Here is a 15,490-nt window from a genome sequence, read left to right on the forward strand (position 1 = left end):
TCCAGTAATTTAACACTGCCAGGCACCTTTCTTAGTAGTATAACTGCTCCACTTAGTAGAAGGGAAGTCATTGTGTGTTTGTTTGTGTATTGTTACCATTGTTACAGTGTCTGACGCAGTCCTGCAGCACTGCATGCCACTTGTTCTGCTCCTTCTCTGTCATCACACAGAAGTAGTGGTGGCGGGCGTACGGGTGCCACAGGATGAGAGGGAACTGGGACGCACACTTGATAAACGGAGTACTGCCCGCTTTGGCCTTGATACCTACAACAGATCACATAACAGAACGAAATGAGAAACTACAAGACAATAGGAAGCGCTTTACGGACAGATAAGGCAAAATAAGTGCAGTCAGGCTACACTATGTCAACTATTTTTAGCCGTGTTTTTTATTTGTTATATATTGTCATATTTACAGTATGTATTCGTTATTATCTTTGCCTGTCCTTTTCCTACCTGGCAGGCTGGTATTTATTAGCTCGGTGTATTCCTCCATGGAGGTGAGGGCCTTATACCCAGCGCAGTTGATGGTTACTTTTGGGTGAAGGCCCCGATCGTGTGCCTGTTGGAGAAATGGCAAACGCACCAAGCTGTTGTAACACAAATACTCAAATCGCCAAATCGGACAACTTTTTAGTCAAGTAAGAAGTGCACTTACTGTTTTGCTCTCATAGAGGCTGATGGTGTAGCTGTTTGGCACAGACACAAAGCGACTCCTCCACTTCCGATTCTCCTCCAGATACTGAAACAAACTCCCTGAAAAGATGGACCGGCCTGCCAGAGGGTCCTGAAAAATCCCAGAGACACGACTTGGTGCTAAAGCATAATGCATTGTGATATTTTATGTATCATTGCATCTTGTGATACAAACATTATGCATGTAGAATTTGTATTAATGGAGATATTTTATTAAAATGAGATTTCATTACTCTAACAATAAAAAAATAAAAAAATGCAAGCAGATCTCCCTGAACTATGCAAGAGACCCGAAGCTAAGTTAGCGTTTCCGAATATGCGGGGGTAGTGATTTTTGTTTGGTGTTTACACAAGGATACACAACACCCACTTTGTTTTTTTCAGATTTCCTGTCTTAGATCAAATAATACTGTAACTAAGGCTGCTCAGAGAGGAAGGAAAGAACGAAGAAGACAGATGGAAGTGGCAGAGCTAAAACAGGGTTTTTGTGTTGGAGAACAGATTTGCAGCTGTTTGTCTGTTGGTTAACTTATCTGTAGATTTTGTGTGCATGTGTGACGGGGTCACTTGTGCCTATGTCGGGGCAGAGCAGAAAGAAAGTGATGATCCTTTACAATGTTGTGTGAGTTATATATGCAGTTCCCAGGGGGTACGTGGAAAGATCGTAGCATAGCTCAACTAATTAGAACAAATTTAAATTATGATTTGATTGGAAGAATATATTAACCCGAAGTCAACCGTAACACCTGAATACTACAGGTTGCAGTTATGTAAGAGTGTGAAAACTAGTTAGCAAGCGAGCACAGAAGTTTAGCTAAAAGTAATGAATAAATGGTAGAAATAACTAGCTGAGAGTAATGACTAAACAGTCTAAATCAGGGGTCTCCAATGTTTTTTTTTAAGCCAAGGAACCCCTAACTGAAAGAGATGGAGCAGGGACCCCGTACTACATATTATAAAATGAAGTTGCATATTAAACTACAAAAATGTGTAGGGTGGCCTTACGCCTTTATACATACCTTTTTTAGTGCATAGAATACTAAGCTATTAAAATAATAATAATTGTTGGTATGATTTTATAAATCGTGTTTTAATGTTAAACACACATGTGGCAGAGTCAGAATCCTTAGGATTAACTGTATCTGTGGATGGCTACCTTAGTGACTACCTTACCTATCGGCCAGTAAGCCTTTCATCAGTGGGGCTTTTTCACAAATAGGTGGATTTATGTTTGCTAATAATATGTTGGATTCATGTTAAGACATTTTAAATTTTTGAAAAAACTTTCAAGAAATGAACAATAATTTGGTGGCCCCCCTGCAGTAACTCTGAGGACCCCCTAGGGGTCCCAGCCCCCCTGTTGAAGATCTCTGGTCTAAATGATTATCTAAAAGATAAAAGTAATGTAGAAACGGTTAAAATAGCTAAAAGTTGAAATCGTTATAGCTAAAAGTAATGTTTAAAGTAACGTTATTGGATATATGGTTGAAGCATTCAGCTTCACTCCAAGTAGTAGTAGCCTAGAAGGCTAGTAGTAGTAGGATTGCTGACCAAACCAACCTTAATATTAACAGTGCAATTGTATGAAATAATTAACAATATCCACTTTTAAATAATGAATAGTGTTATACATTTGGAACATACACTCACCTAAAGGATTATTAGGAACACCATACTAATACCGTGTTTGACCCTATCCTATCAATATGGGCCAACATTTCTAAAGAATTCTTCCAGCACCTTGTTGAATCAATGACACAAAGAATTCAGGCAGTTCTGAAGGCGAAAGGGATCCCCCACACCATTACACACCACCACCACCAGCCTGCCCAGTGGTAACAAGGCATGACGGATCCATGTTCTCATTCTGTTTACGCCAAATTCTGACTCTACCATCTGAATGTCTCAACAGTAATCGAGACTCATCAGACCAGGCAACATTTTTCCAGTCTTCAACTGTCCAATTTTGGTGAGCTTGTGCAAATTTTAGGCTCATTTTCCTATTTTTAGTGGAGATGAGTGGTACCCGGTGGGGTCTTCTGCTGGTGTAGCCCATCCGCCTCAAGGTTGTGCGTGTTGTTGTGGCTTCACAAATGCTTTGCTGCATACCTCGGTTGTAACGAGTGGTTATTTGAGTCAGAGTTGATCTTCTATCAGCTGGAATCACTCGGCCCATTCTCCTCTGACCTCTAGCATCAACGAGGCATTTTCGCCCCCCAGGACCGCAGCATACTGGATGTTTTTCCTTTTTCAGACCATTCTTTGTAAACCCTAGAAATGGTTGCGCGTGAAAATCCCAGTAACTGAGCAGATTGTGAAATACTCAGACCAGCCCGTCTGGCACCAACAACCATGCCACGCTCAAAGTTGCTTAGATCACCTTTCGTTCCCATTCTGACATTCAGTTTGGAGTTCAGGAGATTGTCTAGACCAGGACGACACCCCTAAATGCATTGAAGCAGCTGCCATGTGATTGGTTGATCAGATAATTGTATTAACGAGAAATCTTACAGGTGTTCCTAATAATCCCTTAGGTGAGTGTATATTGTGAATTGATGATGGGGTACGCAAGTTCATCTGACCAGGGCTATGGGGTTAGGTACCTCAGACCAAAAAGGATGGGAACCTCTGAGTTAGACCACAGGCTAATGTAAGTAAAATAATAAAGCTTTACGGTTTCGATTTTTATTTTCACTTAAAACATTGAGATTGTTGTAAGGTTTAAACTTTATTTCATTTGGATTTTACTGACTGTACTTATGCACCCAGAATGTTTTTTGCTGTTAGGGTACAGTGATCACAGAAATGTTTGATCAGCTCAATGCTTTCAGTAAAAAACAAAAAACTTGAAAATGCATCCCTCTACAGTAAATAAGTAAAAAGCAAGAGGTAAAAACTACACTGTTAATGGTGCAAATTGTATATTTCTAATACAAATTTCAGACAGATTTTTGTACTATTGCATATTATAGGATATGTTTAGTTCTATATTTTTACATCATAAAAGTGAACATGGATAAATAAGCAGATTAGAAAAAAGGAGCCCTAGAGTTTCTTGTGTGTGTGCATGTCTGTGTTTGCAAAGCGTTAATTCACATATGCATAATTTTGCACTTATGCCATCAGCACACAGAAGCAGCTGTCCTCTACATAGTGAAGAGAGTAGATGAACTGCCATTATAGCATTCCAAACAGCATCTCTGTTCATGTGTGAAATGTGCTCCACTTCCCCTTCAGTGATTGAAAATGTGAACAAAAGTGGGACCTTCAGTACATTCAGTAACCAAAAGATGAGAGGAATTCAAAAAGTGACAAAGCAGAGGCCTCGCTTGTTAGGTAATGTACTGGTACATAGACCCCAAGAATGAGTTGATTCATGCCTCATGTATAACATCGAGCTCTGTTTGCCTAAAAAAAGCTTACATGGATGCAAGGTTGTGTTATGCATAAATAGTTTAGCTACAAACAATGGTGTGAATCTGTTCATCTTGTAAGATGGCAGAAAGGAAGCTGGTTAGTTAAATAATAATGCTGAGTAGCAAATTTTGATAATTAGAACCACATTTCTTATTTACTCAATTTGCAAATTACACCAGGGTTAAAAACTAACAGCAAAATGCATGTTATATGTTCCGAAAATGACAAATATTAAAATCCAGAAACAGGTGGAAGCCACATACGTACAATAGTTTGTATTTTATAACCGCTAAAATGCACTTGCCTTCCTGTGAAGCAGCTGTGACTGCGTTCCTCCTCCTCCTTCTATCTCAAAGCGAACGCTGTTAAAGAGAGCGACTGAGTACTGCTGCTCAAACACATCACTGAACTCCTTCATTACATCTCCGGTTCGAGCTGTAGGAGGACACACAGACAGACATCAGGAAACATCCATACCACACAAACTTATCACACGAATGTGAAAAAGTGAAAAGAAGTTAATTTAGGTTCAAACATCACAAGTCATTGGAGAACAGATCAAGCACTTCAGTTCATTTTCAACAAGAAAGACTTGACAAAGTCTCCTGCGAAGGCCACAACCTTCATTGCCACTATCAGCTCTTTATGGAAAGTGCCATACAGTAAAATTTAAAGTGGGCAAGAAAACATAGTGACTCTTGTTCAGCACTTGACAAAGAGATACCTAACATGTATTATCAGCACTGTTCACTTTATAACAGCTGTCTTGTACAGTTCTGTCATCAGTAAAACTTTTGGTTGGCTTTTGCATAGTTAAAATACAACTTCATCAACATCATTCTAGACCATGTTTTTATGGCTGCACCATTCAATCAAATAAAATATTCTAGTTGTCTCACTTGTCATTGTATACACATTTCCTGCCAAATTTAGCCTGACCCTCAAAAGTACTCATAAATCGAATAATTTTTGGGTGTTGTGGACTAGAGTGCGGATCGGTCCGACAGAGCAGTAACTAAGCCAGGCCCGAGCCCGACAGGCATTAAGGTATTTATGTCCGAGCCCGACCCAGTTAAAATCAAATTTTCTTTCTCATACTAATGACACATGTACGTTTTGTAGGAAGGCATTCGGAAATGTCAACAGATGAGCTCATCAGCGCACACGGGGCAACAAGCGCATGTTAACACAGGCGAGCAACTACATAATAAGCTTTTTTAAATTTTAAAATGTTCACTGCCTTATCGCTCTGATGTGACCGAGCCCGACCCGAACATCATTTCTAAATATCTGTCCAAACCCGGCCTGGCCCATCAGGTACCACCAGGTCCCACCGGGTCCCCGACGGGCTTGGTTCGGGTATCCATCCTCTATTGTGGACTGTTGGTCAGACAAATCAAGTAGTTTGAAGACGTCACCTTGGAAGTTGTGGCCAGTATTTTTCAGTATTTTCAGACGTTTCATAGGCTAAGAGATCCATAGATAATGAAAATAATTGTTAGTTGCATCCCTATTTTAGAGTGACAAGTGTAGAGTCTCCCTACAGGTTGCAATGCATTTAAATCAATGTTTTCCTGTATTGCATAGATGCTTTTCAGAGCTTGACTTTCCTCCATGTCACCACATCCTAATAAGGAGTCCCAGAACCTGCTGGTGGGAACATGAGCTTTTCCCACATTCCTGTGCTGAAAAAAAGAGTCAGTTTGCAAGACGATCAGCATTTTTGGCTGAGTCAGCAGCAGACAGTGTTGACTATTATCTGTTTATGGAAGGGACAACACAGGAAGGAGAGAGCTGGCATGTAGTGGGAGAGCGGGAAGGAAAGAGCTGACGGGACAGGATAGACGGGGAGAGAACGTAGTGGAGACAGAGGACAGGGACACACAAACTTATTAAAACACTGTCATACCAGGATGAGATGGGTGGGCAGGTTAGAGGAAACATAAAGGAAGATTGGGAGACAGCGAAAACAAAGACTCTTAAATCCATAGTTCTGTAGGGCTAGCTATTGAACCTTGATACTCTTTTGATACAGAACAAAATATCTCTGTAGAACCGTGTATTTAATACTGTCAGGTTGCCTACTGAAAGTTGCCTTTGAATATCTAGTCAGATTTGTAATCTTGTTTTTTTTTTTTTTTTTATTCTTTGATCAGATATTTCCTGATATATATTTTTTCCTGGCATAACTTTTTTTGAAGTTCTCGTGCGTCTACTTGTGTTTAGACAACATTTAACATTTGAAAAGTTTGGCTTCTTTTGGTGAATGATAAATACTAGCAGTAAATCGAAAAAAGTATTGGTTCCGAAAACCAGGTGCCGTATTTGCATTAGTATTTAAAAAAGCCCTACTGTTTAGGAATGTCTTATCATCCATTCTGGTTCACTCAGTTCATTCTGGTAACTGTTTAATGCGGCTATTTTGTCTACGGAGCCCCTGAATTCCCAAAACATGTTTGTTGTTATCTTGTTTGCACAAGATATTGATCTTATGCCAACTTTTCTCTTAATGTTGTCACTCTTTTTTTTAAATTTTTTTTTTTATTGTGGACATGTTTGATAGAAACTCTCTCTATCCAGTGTAAATTGAATTTCCACAAGATAAGTGCTGGCTAAAGGGGCTTCCATTCCAAATGTGTAGAGAGTCGGTACTTTCCACTGGTTGTCTTGCTGTGCCAAAGTCAGCAGACTGGATAATTATACATGGGAAGTCTTTTGGGCTCTTGAAAATTTGGAATTGGTAAGAAAGACCACATCATAAATCACCCACAAGTCAAACTGAGACTTCAGACACCCCATCAATAAGATGGTGCCCTAATTTGTTATGTGAATGAATTAACTGTAACACAGCCTAACAGATCTGGAAAAGATAACCTGGTGTCTCGACCACAAGCATTTTTAGACGGATTTTTACTCGCATGTCTCATGCAACCGATTGGCTCTCATTTCAATCAGCGTTTATTTACGTTTCAGGTCTATTTTATTCAAACAATGCATGTGTAAACACGAGGTTGATGCCCAGTAAAAAATGCCAATAAAAAAAGGCCTAAATAAATATATTTATCTACATTTTGCAACCTAGGCAGAGCCTAGCCAACACCAACTGAGAACATGTTTGACGTCCTGCCGACAATACGGAGGTTACGGCCGGATGGCTTGTAGTAACGGCCCCGCTATCTCCCACAAGACTCCCTACGGCACATGGTCGTAAGCTTTCTCCCAAGTCTACAAAACCCATGTAGAATGGATGAACAAACTCCCATGACCCCTCCAGCCCCCCCTTTAAAAAAATAAATAAATAAATATTTGGGAGCCAACACTGAGGACCTTCTAAACTACCTAAGAGACCTCTGCCAGGTATATGGGTGAGGCTGAGTCTTTAAACTCTGCCTCCTCCATAGAGGATGTTTTCGTTGAGATCCCTCAAAGTGCTCTTTCCACCGCTGGATAATATTCCCAGTCAGGTCAGCCATTCTCCTCCCCTCCCTAAACCAAGCCCTGCTTTTTCCTTGATGAGAACTCCTCCCACACCCAGGTTTTTGCTTCAGGGACCACAGAAGCCATAGCCCTTCTAGCCTCTCGGTACCTGTCTGCTGCTTCAGGAGACCCCTGAGCCAACCAAGCCCAAAAAGCCTCCTCCTTCAGCTTGATGGCCTCCTTCTCAGGTTGCCGCCACGACAAGCATAAGAAATTCTTTCGGAATTGGGAGTTGAAAACCTCACGGACAGGGGCCTCAGCCAGATGTTTCCCCGTTCATTCTCACTACACGTTTGAGTTTACCAGGTCTTTCTGACAGTTTTCTTGCCCATCTGATCCAGCTCTCCACCAGGTGGTGATCAGCGGACAGATCTGCTCCTTTCTTGACCCAAGTGGTCAAGACGTACGGCTGCAGATCTGATGACCAATCTTTGGCCTAAGATGTTCTGGTACGTAGTATCAGTAAATCATCCTATGCTCGAACATGGTGTTTGTCGTGGCCAATCCATGACTAGCATAAAAGTCCAATAACAAAGCCCCACTAGGGTTCAGAGCGGGCAGGCCAAGGTTTCCCCATCATTGTCCACTTGAGCGTTGAAGTCAGCTGGGTGGCAGCCAGAGGCGAGGACCTAGGCGTGCTGACCCCTGGCAGAGGTACGGGAGGTGGATCGGTACCAACTAGACATAGTTGGGCTCACCTTTACGCATAGCAGTGGGTCTGGAACCAAACTCCAGAAGAGAGGCTGGACTCTTCTTGACGGTATGACAGTTTCACTTGAATACTGTATACCTCTAGTTGTCCAACTACACAAACTGCTTCACATCTGACAGAAAAACTGAGATCAGTTTGTATTGAAGCAGCTGTAATGAGTGTTTCACAAAGTAAGATTTTAGCCAAATAACTTTAAAGGGTCAGGTCAAAGTAAAATGCTTTAAGAAAGTATGAGATGTTGACATAAGCTGTTGGCTCATGTCAGCGTCATTCACTCCCTGCCTTTACGTTTATTTAAAAGTCACAGTCTCGTTTTGTGACGCATATTTGAAAAACTTCAAGATCTTCATTATGGGTGAGTTTACTTAGCCTGTAGACAAACAAGCACACAACCTTGTCTATAAAAGTGCGCATTGTGACTGTGTTGTGTTGGCGCATGAGGGAGGAGCGATCATTTGAGAATGTGCTTGGGCAGCGCGGCTGAGGAAATAACCTTGTTGGGAGGTACACACTCACAACAAGACTCCCAACGCAGAAATGCTGAGTATTCTTCACTCACTCTCTCACTCCCACACGCTCACATGCACCATGAGCTTTTTCAATAGTAATGGCCATACAGGTCAAAGTACTCTTTAAAGGGCATGCTATTTGTTATGCTGTTGATATGTTAAATCATACATGCAAAGAAGAGCTCAAAAGATCTACAGGTAGATGGGTAGAGATAACAGAAAGAGGGTGTGTGAGAGCCAAACAACAGTTTCATCTTATTAATTTTGTGACATGTTTCTACCTGCTTTACTTCTGCAGCTTCACTCATTATGTTCTCCTCCCCTTCTGACTCATCTCTTCACTTGTATCTTTTTCTCAGCCAGACTGATAAGCAGAAAACATTGCACTATTTTGGGTAATCTATTGCTCAAAACTTGAAACGACGGTGGCTCTGTATATTGTTCGGCTGTTGAATCATGAATAGATTTTAAATAGACCAACTTTTGTCACATGAGCCAGCTCCAAACACTGATGAAAAATATGAGAGGCAGTTTTAAACTCCCGATAAGCTACTAAATGGACCTTTTGAGATGAGATTATTTTGTCACACAAACTGTTCCCAGGGTCAATAGTAAACTTTCATGCTCAACACCTTTTTAATCTTGGTTTACAGCTCTTTTCAGCTCATTCTGAGGATATAGTGAGGATAGAGCTGTAACCGTTCCAAATTTTTCTGTACAATTAATTGTTTCAGAAATAATTGTGATTAACAATATAATTGTCTGTTTCAGTCAAATAAAAACAATGTATTTATTTATTACGTTTATTAAACAAATTGGAGTTTTAAATGAATTCCAGGATACATCTTTTGAGTATATCACTGTTATGTGAGCCAGATAATGTAATAACACTGGCACACAGCCTATAAAGTAAAGAACGCCTCTTTAGTTTTAACATTTTTTAGTCTGATCAATAATCGCTTATATAATTACAATTTGGCATATCCAAACAAAGTCAACAATTACCATCAACAGTCATACCTTAGGACCTTAGCTAATGTTGGCAATTAATTGCGGTTAAACAAAGAAACCGCGATTACGTAAAAATATTGACAATTAGACTATTATGTAATAATGGTTACAGGCCTAAGTGAGGATGACGCCAGATAAGGGCATTGCATTATAGGGCTGCAAAAACGTGTATTCTATATCTATGAATTAATTATTTCATTAAAGCTTTAGTACGTAACTTTTTTAAAAACTATCAGCTCCACACAACTCTCTCTGTATTTCTCAGTATGGCTATGTTCAGAAAATGGTGTCGTCCGGCGACTTTCGCACGCAGAAAATCGAGTGAATATAATAATAAGAAAAAGGAACTGCGTAGAGGACGGGTGGGGGTGTTGCGCGATCACAGAAGGCTTGTATCGTTTAGCTGCGCTGACAGTTTTGTTGTCATTACTTCGAATTCCTCATGGGGGAAGCAGAAACTACGCACTCTAGCTTTAATAATTCATTTATGTAATTTTCACATTTTGTGAAAATGGCTATCACAAATATTTCCCTCAGCCCAAGGTGAAGTCTTCAAATGGCTTGTTTTGTCTGATCAACAGTCCAAAAGTCAAAGATTTTCTATATGTAATGGTTTAAAACGGAGAAAAGCAGCATGTAAATATTCACGTTTGTCGTTTGTGGCGTAAACGATTATGAAGTGTATTGTATTTTTTGAATTGTTTCAGCAAAACCACACTCAGTCTCACAATCTCTTTAAAGACTGAGTAATAAACATACAGAACAGATGTAAACCGAGAAACCACCACCACAAGAGCCAGCTTCTAACAATGTCATTCTTACTATTTTAAACTATTTCTGAGAGTATTTCTCTTTTGGGTTCGCAAGAAACTGCAACAACAAACAAACTTGAGTGTCTGGACCTCAAGAACATAATCTTTGGTTTCCAGAAGTGGTTTCCTCGTGCAAGTGTGCCTGCCAGCATACGCACACAAACACAATAACCCTGAAAGAGCCTTAAATGATTCGAAAACAACAGTTTCTGCAAAGCAAGCACAAGTCTGGAGGAGCTAAACAGCAACTACAAAATCAAAACAAGGCTTCTCCCGTTTTCCTGAGATGTTTTGGACCTTGGACGCATTGCCAAAAGACTTCTACCAATGACCGTCTTCTAATTTCAAGAAAGCATCTACAGATTAATTGAAGTGTTTCAGCTTCTGCACTGTTCCTCTGCTTCCCTCTGCATGCATGCTTTGTTGAAGTAATGACACAGACCTGCCCAGTTCACAGTTGGAGGCTGGAGCAATCGGAGACTTAAAAAGCAACCAGTCCCAAACTTATAAAAACATGCTCCCCTTTGGGGAACCTACTTATTATCTCTGAGAAATAGGCCTGCAGCGAGATGGGATTCAGGGGAACTGTTCAAGTAGAGCAGAGCAACAATACACTGATGTGAATGAGAAGCTTTGTCCTAGAATGAAACGGGGAAAGCTTAGAGGATCAGAGTTCAATTTATTTTAACACCACATATATTAATAAATAGAAGTCGGATTATTTTTTGGATTTTTTTCTCTGCAGGTCAGTATGACAGGTCAGTTTGTTTTATCTAGAGTTTCTCAAACACACAAGCATGCGTTTTCTGTGAAAAAGAAAATCAGATAAAATGTTTATGTTGAAATTGACACTGTTTAAAAATGTTGGATGACTTCTAAGGCCCCTTGTTTGGACATTTTAATTTAAGACATTATTTTTTTTATGATTTTAGTTTTTAGATACCCTTACTGGAGGAAATATAAACGAATGACGTTGTTTTTGAAAATGTCTTGGATATACTGTATATGATGTATGTTTTGGATACGAGTAAAATAACTTTTAAGGAACTTCAGGGTATAGGAAACTATATATCCGTCCTTTAGCTCGGTCACTCCTCTCTTACCTGTTATCATCTCCTGTCTGCTCTCATCCAGGTGAGATGAAACCACGTCCCCCATGGTTACAGGAGAGCCTCACAGATCCTTCAAGTATCCAAGCTAGTTACAGGTTGCACCCAAAGAGAAAATGGGTTTCAGTAGTATTTCCAGTAGTCTCAAATATCCGATCAGATCCGTTGGTAAATCAAGTTCCCCCTGAGAGGCGCACGGCTCCGGCGCTGCTGCGTGTCTTCTCTCCCGCTTTCCCCTGAGTGTGGAGGCGGACTGCGGCGAGGTAACGACTCCCCTCCGCTGAGAAGCAGGCGGAGGTGAACACTAGTCTGGCTCACAGTGGCAGGACACACCCTCTGGGAGTCATCACTGGTTAAACGTGTTCAGGCGGCCCTGCTAAGGGTGTGGCCAGAGCCTGGAGCTTAATGTAGTGTCTCACACCATATTTGATATTTACTGTGAATCTAAGTGTTAGGTTTAGGTGCAGTCCGACTTTATTTAGCGTTCAACTAATAGCCTAATAGCCTAACTTACGAATATGACATTTGAAATACAAACATACAGGTAGAATAACCTAGGATACTATATTACAAGATCACCCCCAATTGCAATGTGGCTTATTTATAAATAGTTTAATATTCTGTATTTATTAATTTCAAAACTACTCTTAACGCCCAAAAGGCCTACTGTTAGAGGTTTTGCACTAAGAGAAAAACCGTTTTCCATGATGCCCAGTATTTGCGTTTTCCCGCTGAAAGATACATGCTGCGCCCTTGTGGACACTTTGTTTCTCGGCTCTTTAATATTAAGAGGGGCTCTAGGCCTGTCACTGCAGAAAACCTTACTTCACAGCGGCGAACCTGTAAATCAAATAGGCCTAAGTCACTACATTTAAAAAAAAAGAAAAAAAAATATATATATATATATATATATATATATATATATATATATATATATATATAATAAACAATGCTCACAGAGCAGGTAGGTGTGAAATAATTCAACCTTTTATTTTATTTTATTTTTATTTTTACATATTCTCACTGACTATCACTGATATACTTCATACACTATACACAGTAACGGCAATAATCGCCACTAGTGCTGCAACAGTTTGCGAATAGATTAGTTGATTAATATAAAATGAATCCGCAGCTATTGCAGTTATGTCTCATTTTTCAAGAGTTCCATATATCAAGCAACATTTCTATATTAATTTCAACTTTCAAGAAATGTGCGGATTTTCTGCTTTTCTCTTAATATCGCTGTAAACTAAACTAATATATATTTTTACTTTGGGTTTTCAGGCAAAATGAGCAGTTTGTAGACATCACATGTACAGTACAATAGCCACATTAATCGACAATGAAGAGAATAATTAATTGCAGATCGGCAATCTCTGCCCATTAAAACAATATCTATTTTTTTAAGTAAAATAACAGAACTATAGGCCAACATATGACGTATGGTGATGTGGTATTTAAATCTCTATTTATTATAGGCCGATATATATTTACATGTAGTAGACAATGAATGGCATGCTCCTGGATAGAAGGCTATAAAATAGAATAGAATGATATGAAGAGGCTTTACCAGGGACAAAAGAGCAATAACAAGACTGTAGTAAGAAGTTTAAGCTAATAAGTCGCAGTTGTAGCCAATGATCCAGCACCACCAATGGGGGTATGATGCGGAAGGATACGCAGTGACGTTTCCAAATGGAGGCTCCTCCGCAGCGATGAGAAGTGAGCACAGAGAGGAGAGAGAGAGAGAGAGAGAGAGAGAAAGGGGAAGGAAGCAGAGAGTGAACACTCAGTCCAACACTCAGCAGCATCATGGCACCTATCGGATTAAAGGCGGTGGTCGGCGAAAGTAAGCTTATTTCTTTTATTTTGCTGTAAATCTGGTCAGATGCAGCGCTGCGGTGTGCTCACAAAGGCGGTTGTGTTTGTGTGTTTTTGAAAGGTGCGGATGGCATTTAGTGCTTCTGGGTGGTGATGATGATGGTGAAGGTGATGCTCTTGGTGTTCCATTGTATCTCATTGTAAACCACAGCAGTGTAGTGAGGGAGCTGTAGATAGCCCGCAGAGGCTGGTTTGTCTCACTAGGCTACTGCGGTGCGATGCGCAATTGTATTTCATGCCGCGGAGACGTGAACACCGATTTTAACTCGCGGTGATTAGCCGACTGATGAACGTAGGCACCATTCTCCAGAAGGATGCAGTTAGGCTGGGAGAAAATGAAGCCCACATACGCCCTTTTAGCCTTAATCAGCGCTTATTTCAGGAATAATCAGCGCTGCAGTGGAGCTGCAACATGCCTGCTGTTTTGTATAGTCTACTGCAGACACTTGCTTCTCACGCCTTGGCTAGCCAATTATAGCTAATAATCTAATGTAAAGATATTGGTTATGAAGTGAGTAAAGGTTAACACTCTCCATCCGTGGGATTCCCTGGTTTCAGCAGTGCCTCACCCCTCTGATGGAGCATAAGAGATTGCGTAAACCACCCTTTCTGAACCGGAGCGCTTCAGAGCTCAATCCAGCTGCTGTCAGCTCCGCTGCATATTAATGGCGGATTGTATCCAAGACGAGAAAGTTGCCTTTAAAACGCCGCTATGCAGGAAAACCCGCATTATCTGTAGGCTACATAATCTACCGTCCAGTAACGATCAGTGTATGCCGTTTCACCATCACCATCATCATGCCCTTTACTGGCGGTGCGCCACCGATCACACGTAATCCTGCATTATTAGGACTCTGTAGACTCGGCTGTCCAGTACTGATTTTGTTAGACTCATTTATTTCGGCTGATGCTCCATAGTGTGTGGTGCTGATGCAGGCACAGCTCCATTCTCCTCAACAGGGTCAACTGGGTGCAAGTGTTGGTGGTCGTGATAATGTCAGACAGGCCTGCATAGTGAGATAAAGACTCATAGAGACCAGTTAACAGAAGGCGTGAAGGTATCTAATAGGCCTACATCATGTCATTTTTCTTAGCTGCACGTTCTCTTCATTTTTAAGGAGCCCTGCCCTTGATGCAGGATTTCTTTTACTAGATATCTGTTGTTCATCTTATTGAATTGGTTTCACATTTCACTAGAGAAATCCAATCACGCTCTGCAACAATGTCTTGCTCTCTGGCAGTAAGATTGCTGAATCTCTAAATTTCTTAAATCGTATCAGGGATGAATCACAAGTCATATGTCCTGCTCATAGACTGTAGAAATGGGTCCTGCTGCAAATTCTTGGGCCCCCACCCCCACCCCATCACACACACAAACATACACATCCACTTCCTCAGTCTTACAGAGACACAGTATTTTTCTGCTGGGATATGATAGAAGTGGAAAAGGTCTGTGCTTTGGCTGAGAATCAGGCCTCCCACATGGAGCAAGAGTTGAGCCTGAACCACCAATGGTTACAAAAAAAACAAACAAATGTAAATTCTCTTTGAAGCTAGGATTACAATACATGATAGATATATATATATATATATATATATATATATATATATATATATATATATATATATATATATATATATATATATATATATATATATATATATATATATATATATATATAAATAAATAAAATATTTGGTACATTATTTAGAATTAAGACATATTCACATATACTGTACAGTGATCAACCTTGCGTTCATTGCAAGAAACTGTGTTCCACTGTTATTTGAAAAAAATCACGTCTCAACCGAAAACTTTATCGACTCATTTTGTTAGTTTTTGATTAGTTTGCTTGGAATCAC

General features: G+C 40.2%; 2 protein-coding genes across 4 annotated transcripts in view; one reads left to right on the top strand and one right to left on the bottom strand.

Moving 5' to 3' along the window:
- Nucleotides 1–12,040, bottom strand: part of niban2a (niban apoptosis regulator 2a) — a 38,396-nt gene extending 26,356 nt beyond the window's left edge. The window contains 5 exon segments of the mRNA XM_078271141.1: nucleotides 97–264; nucleotides 457–562; nucleotides 659–787; nucleotides 4,418–4,548; nucleotides 11,738–12,040. Coding sequence (XP_078127267.1) covers nucleotides 97–264; nucleotides 457–562; nucleotides 659–787; nucleotides 4,418–4,548; nucleotides 11,738–11,792 — 589 coding nt within the window. The 5' untranslated portion in view covers nucleotides 11,793–12,040.
- Nucleotides 11,179–15,490, top strand: part of stxbp1a (syntaxin binding protein 1a) — a 39,471-nt gene continuing 35,159 nt past the window's right edge. For 2 of the 3 annotated variants that reach the window (XM_078271143.1, XM_078271142.1), the window contains exon 1: nucleotides 13,497–13,595. In XM_078271143.1, coding sequence (XP_078127269.1) covers nucleotides 13,559–13,595 — 37 coding nt within the window. In that variant the 5' untranslated portion in view covers nucleotides 13,497–13,558. Of the gene's footprint in view, nucleotides 11,380–13,496; nucleotides 13,596–15,490 lie in introns of those variants that run through there. The other variant, XM_078271144.1, reaches the window with a different exon arrangement.

This window comes from Sander vitreus, chromosome 16 (genome assembly GCF_031162955.1).
Source record: "Sander vitreus isolate 19-12246 chromosome 16, sanVit1, whole genome shotgun sequence".
Classification (NCBI taxonomy): domain Eukaryota; kingdom Metazoa; phylum Chordata; class Actinopteri; order Perciformes; family Percidae; genus Sander; species Sander vitreus.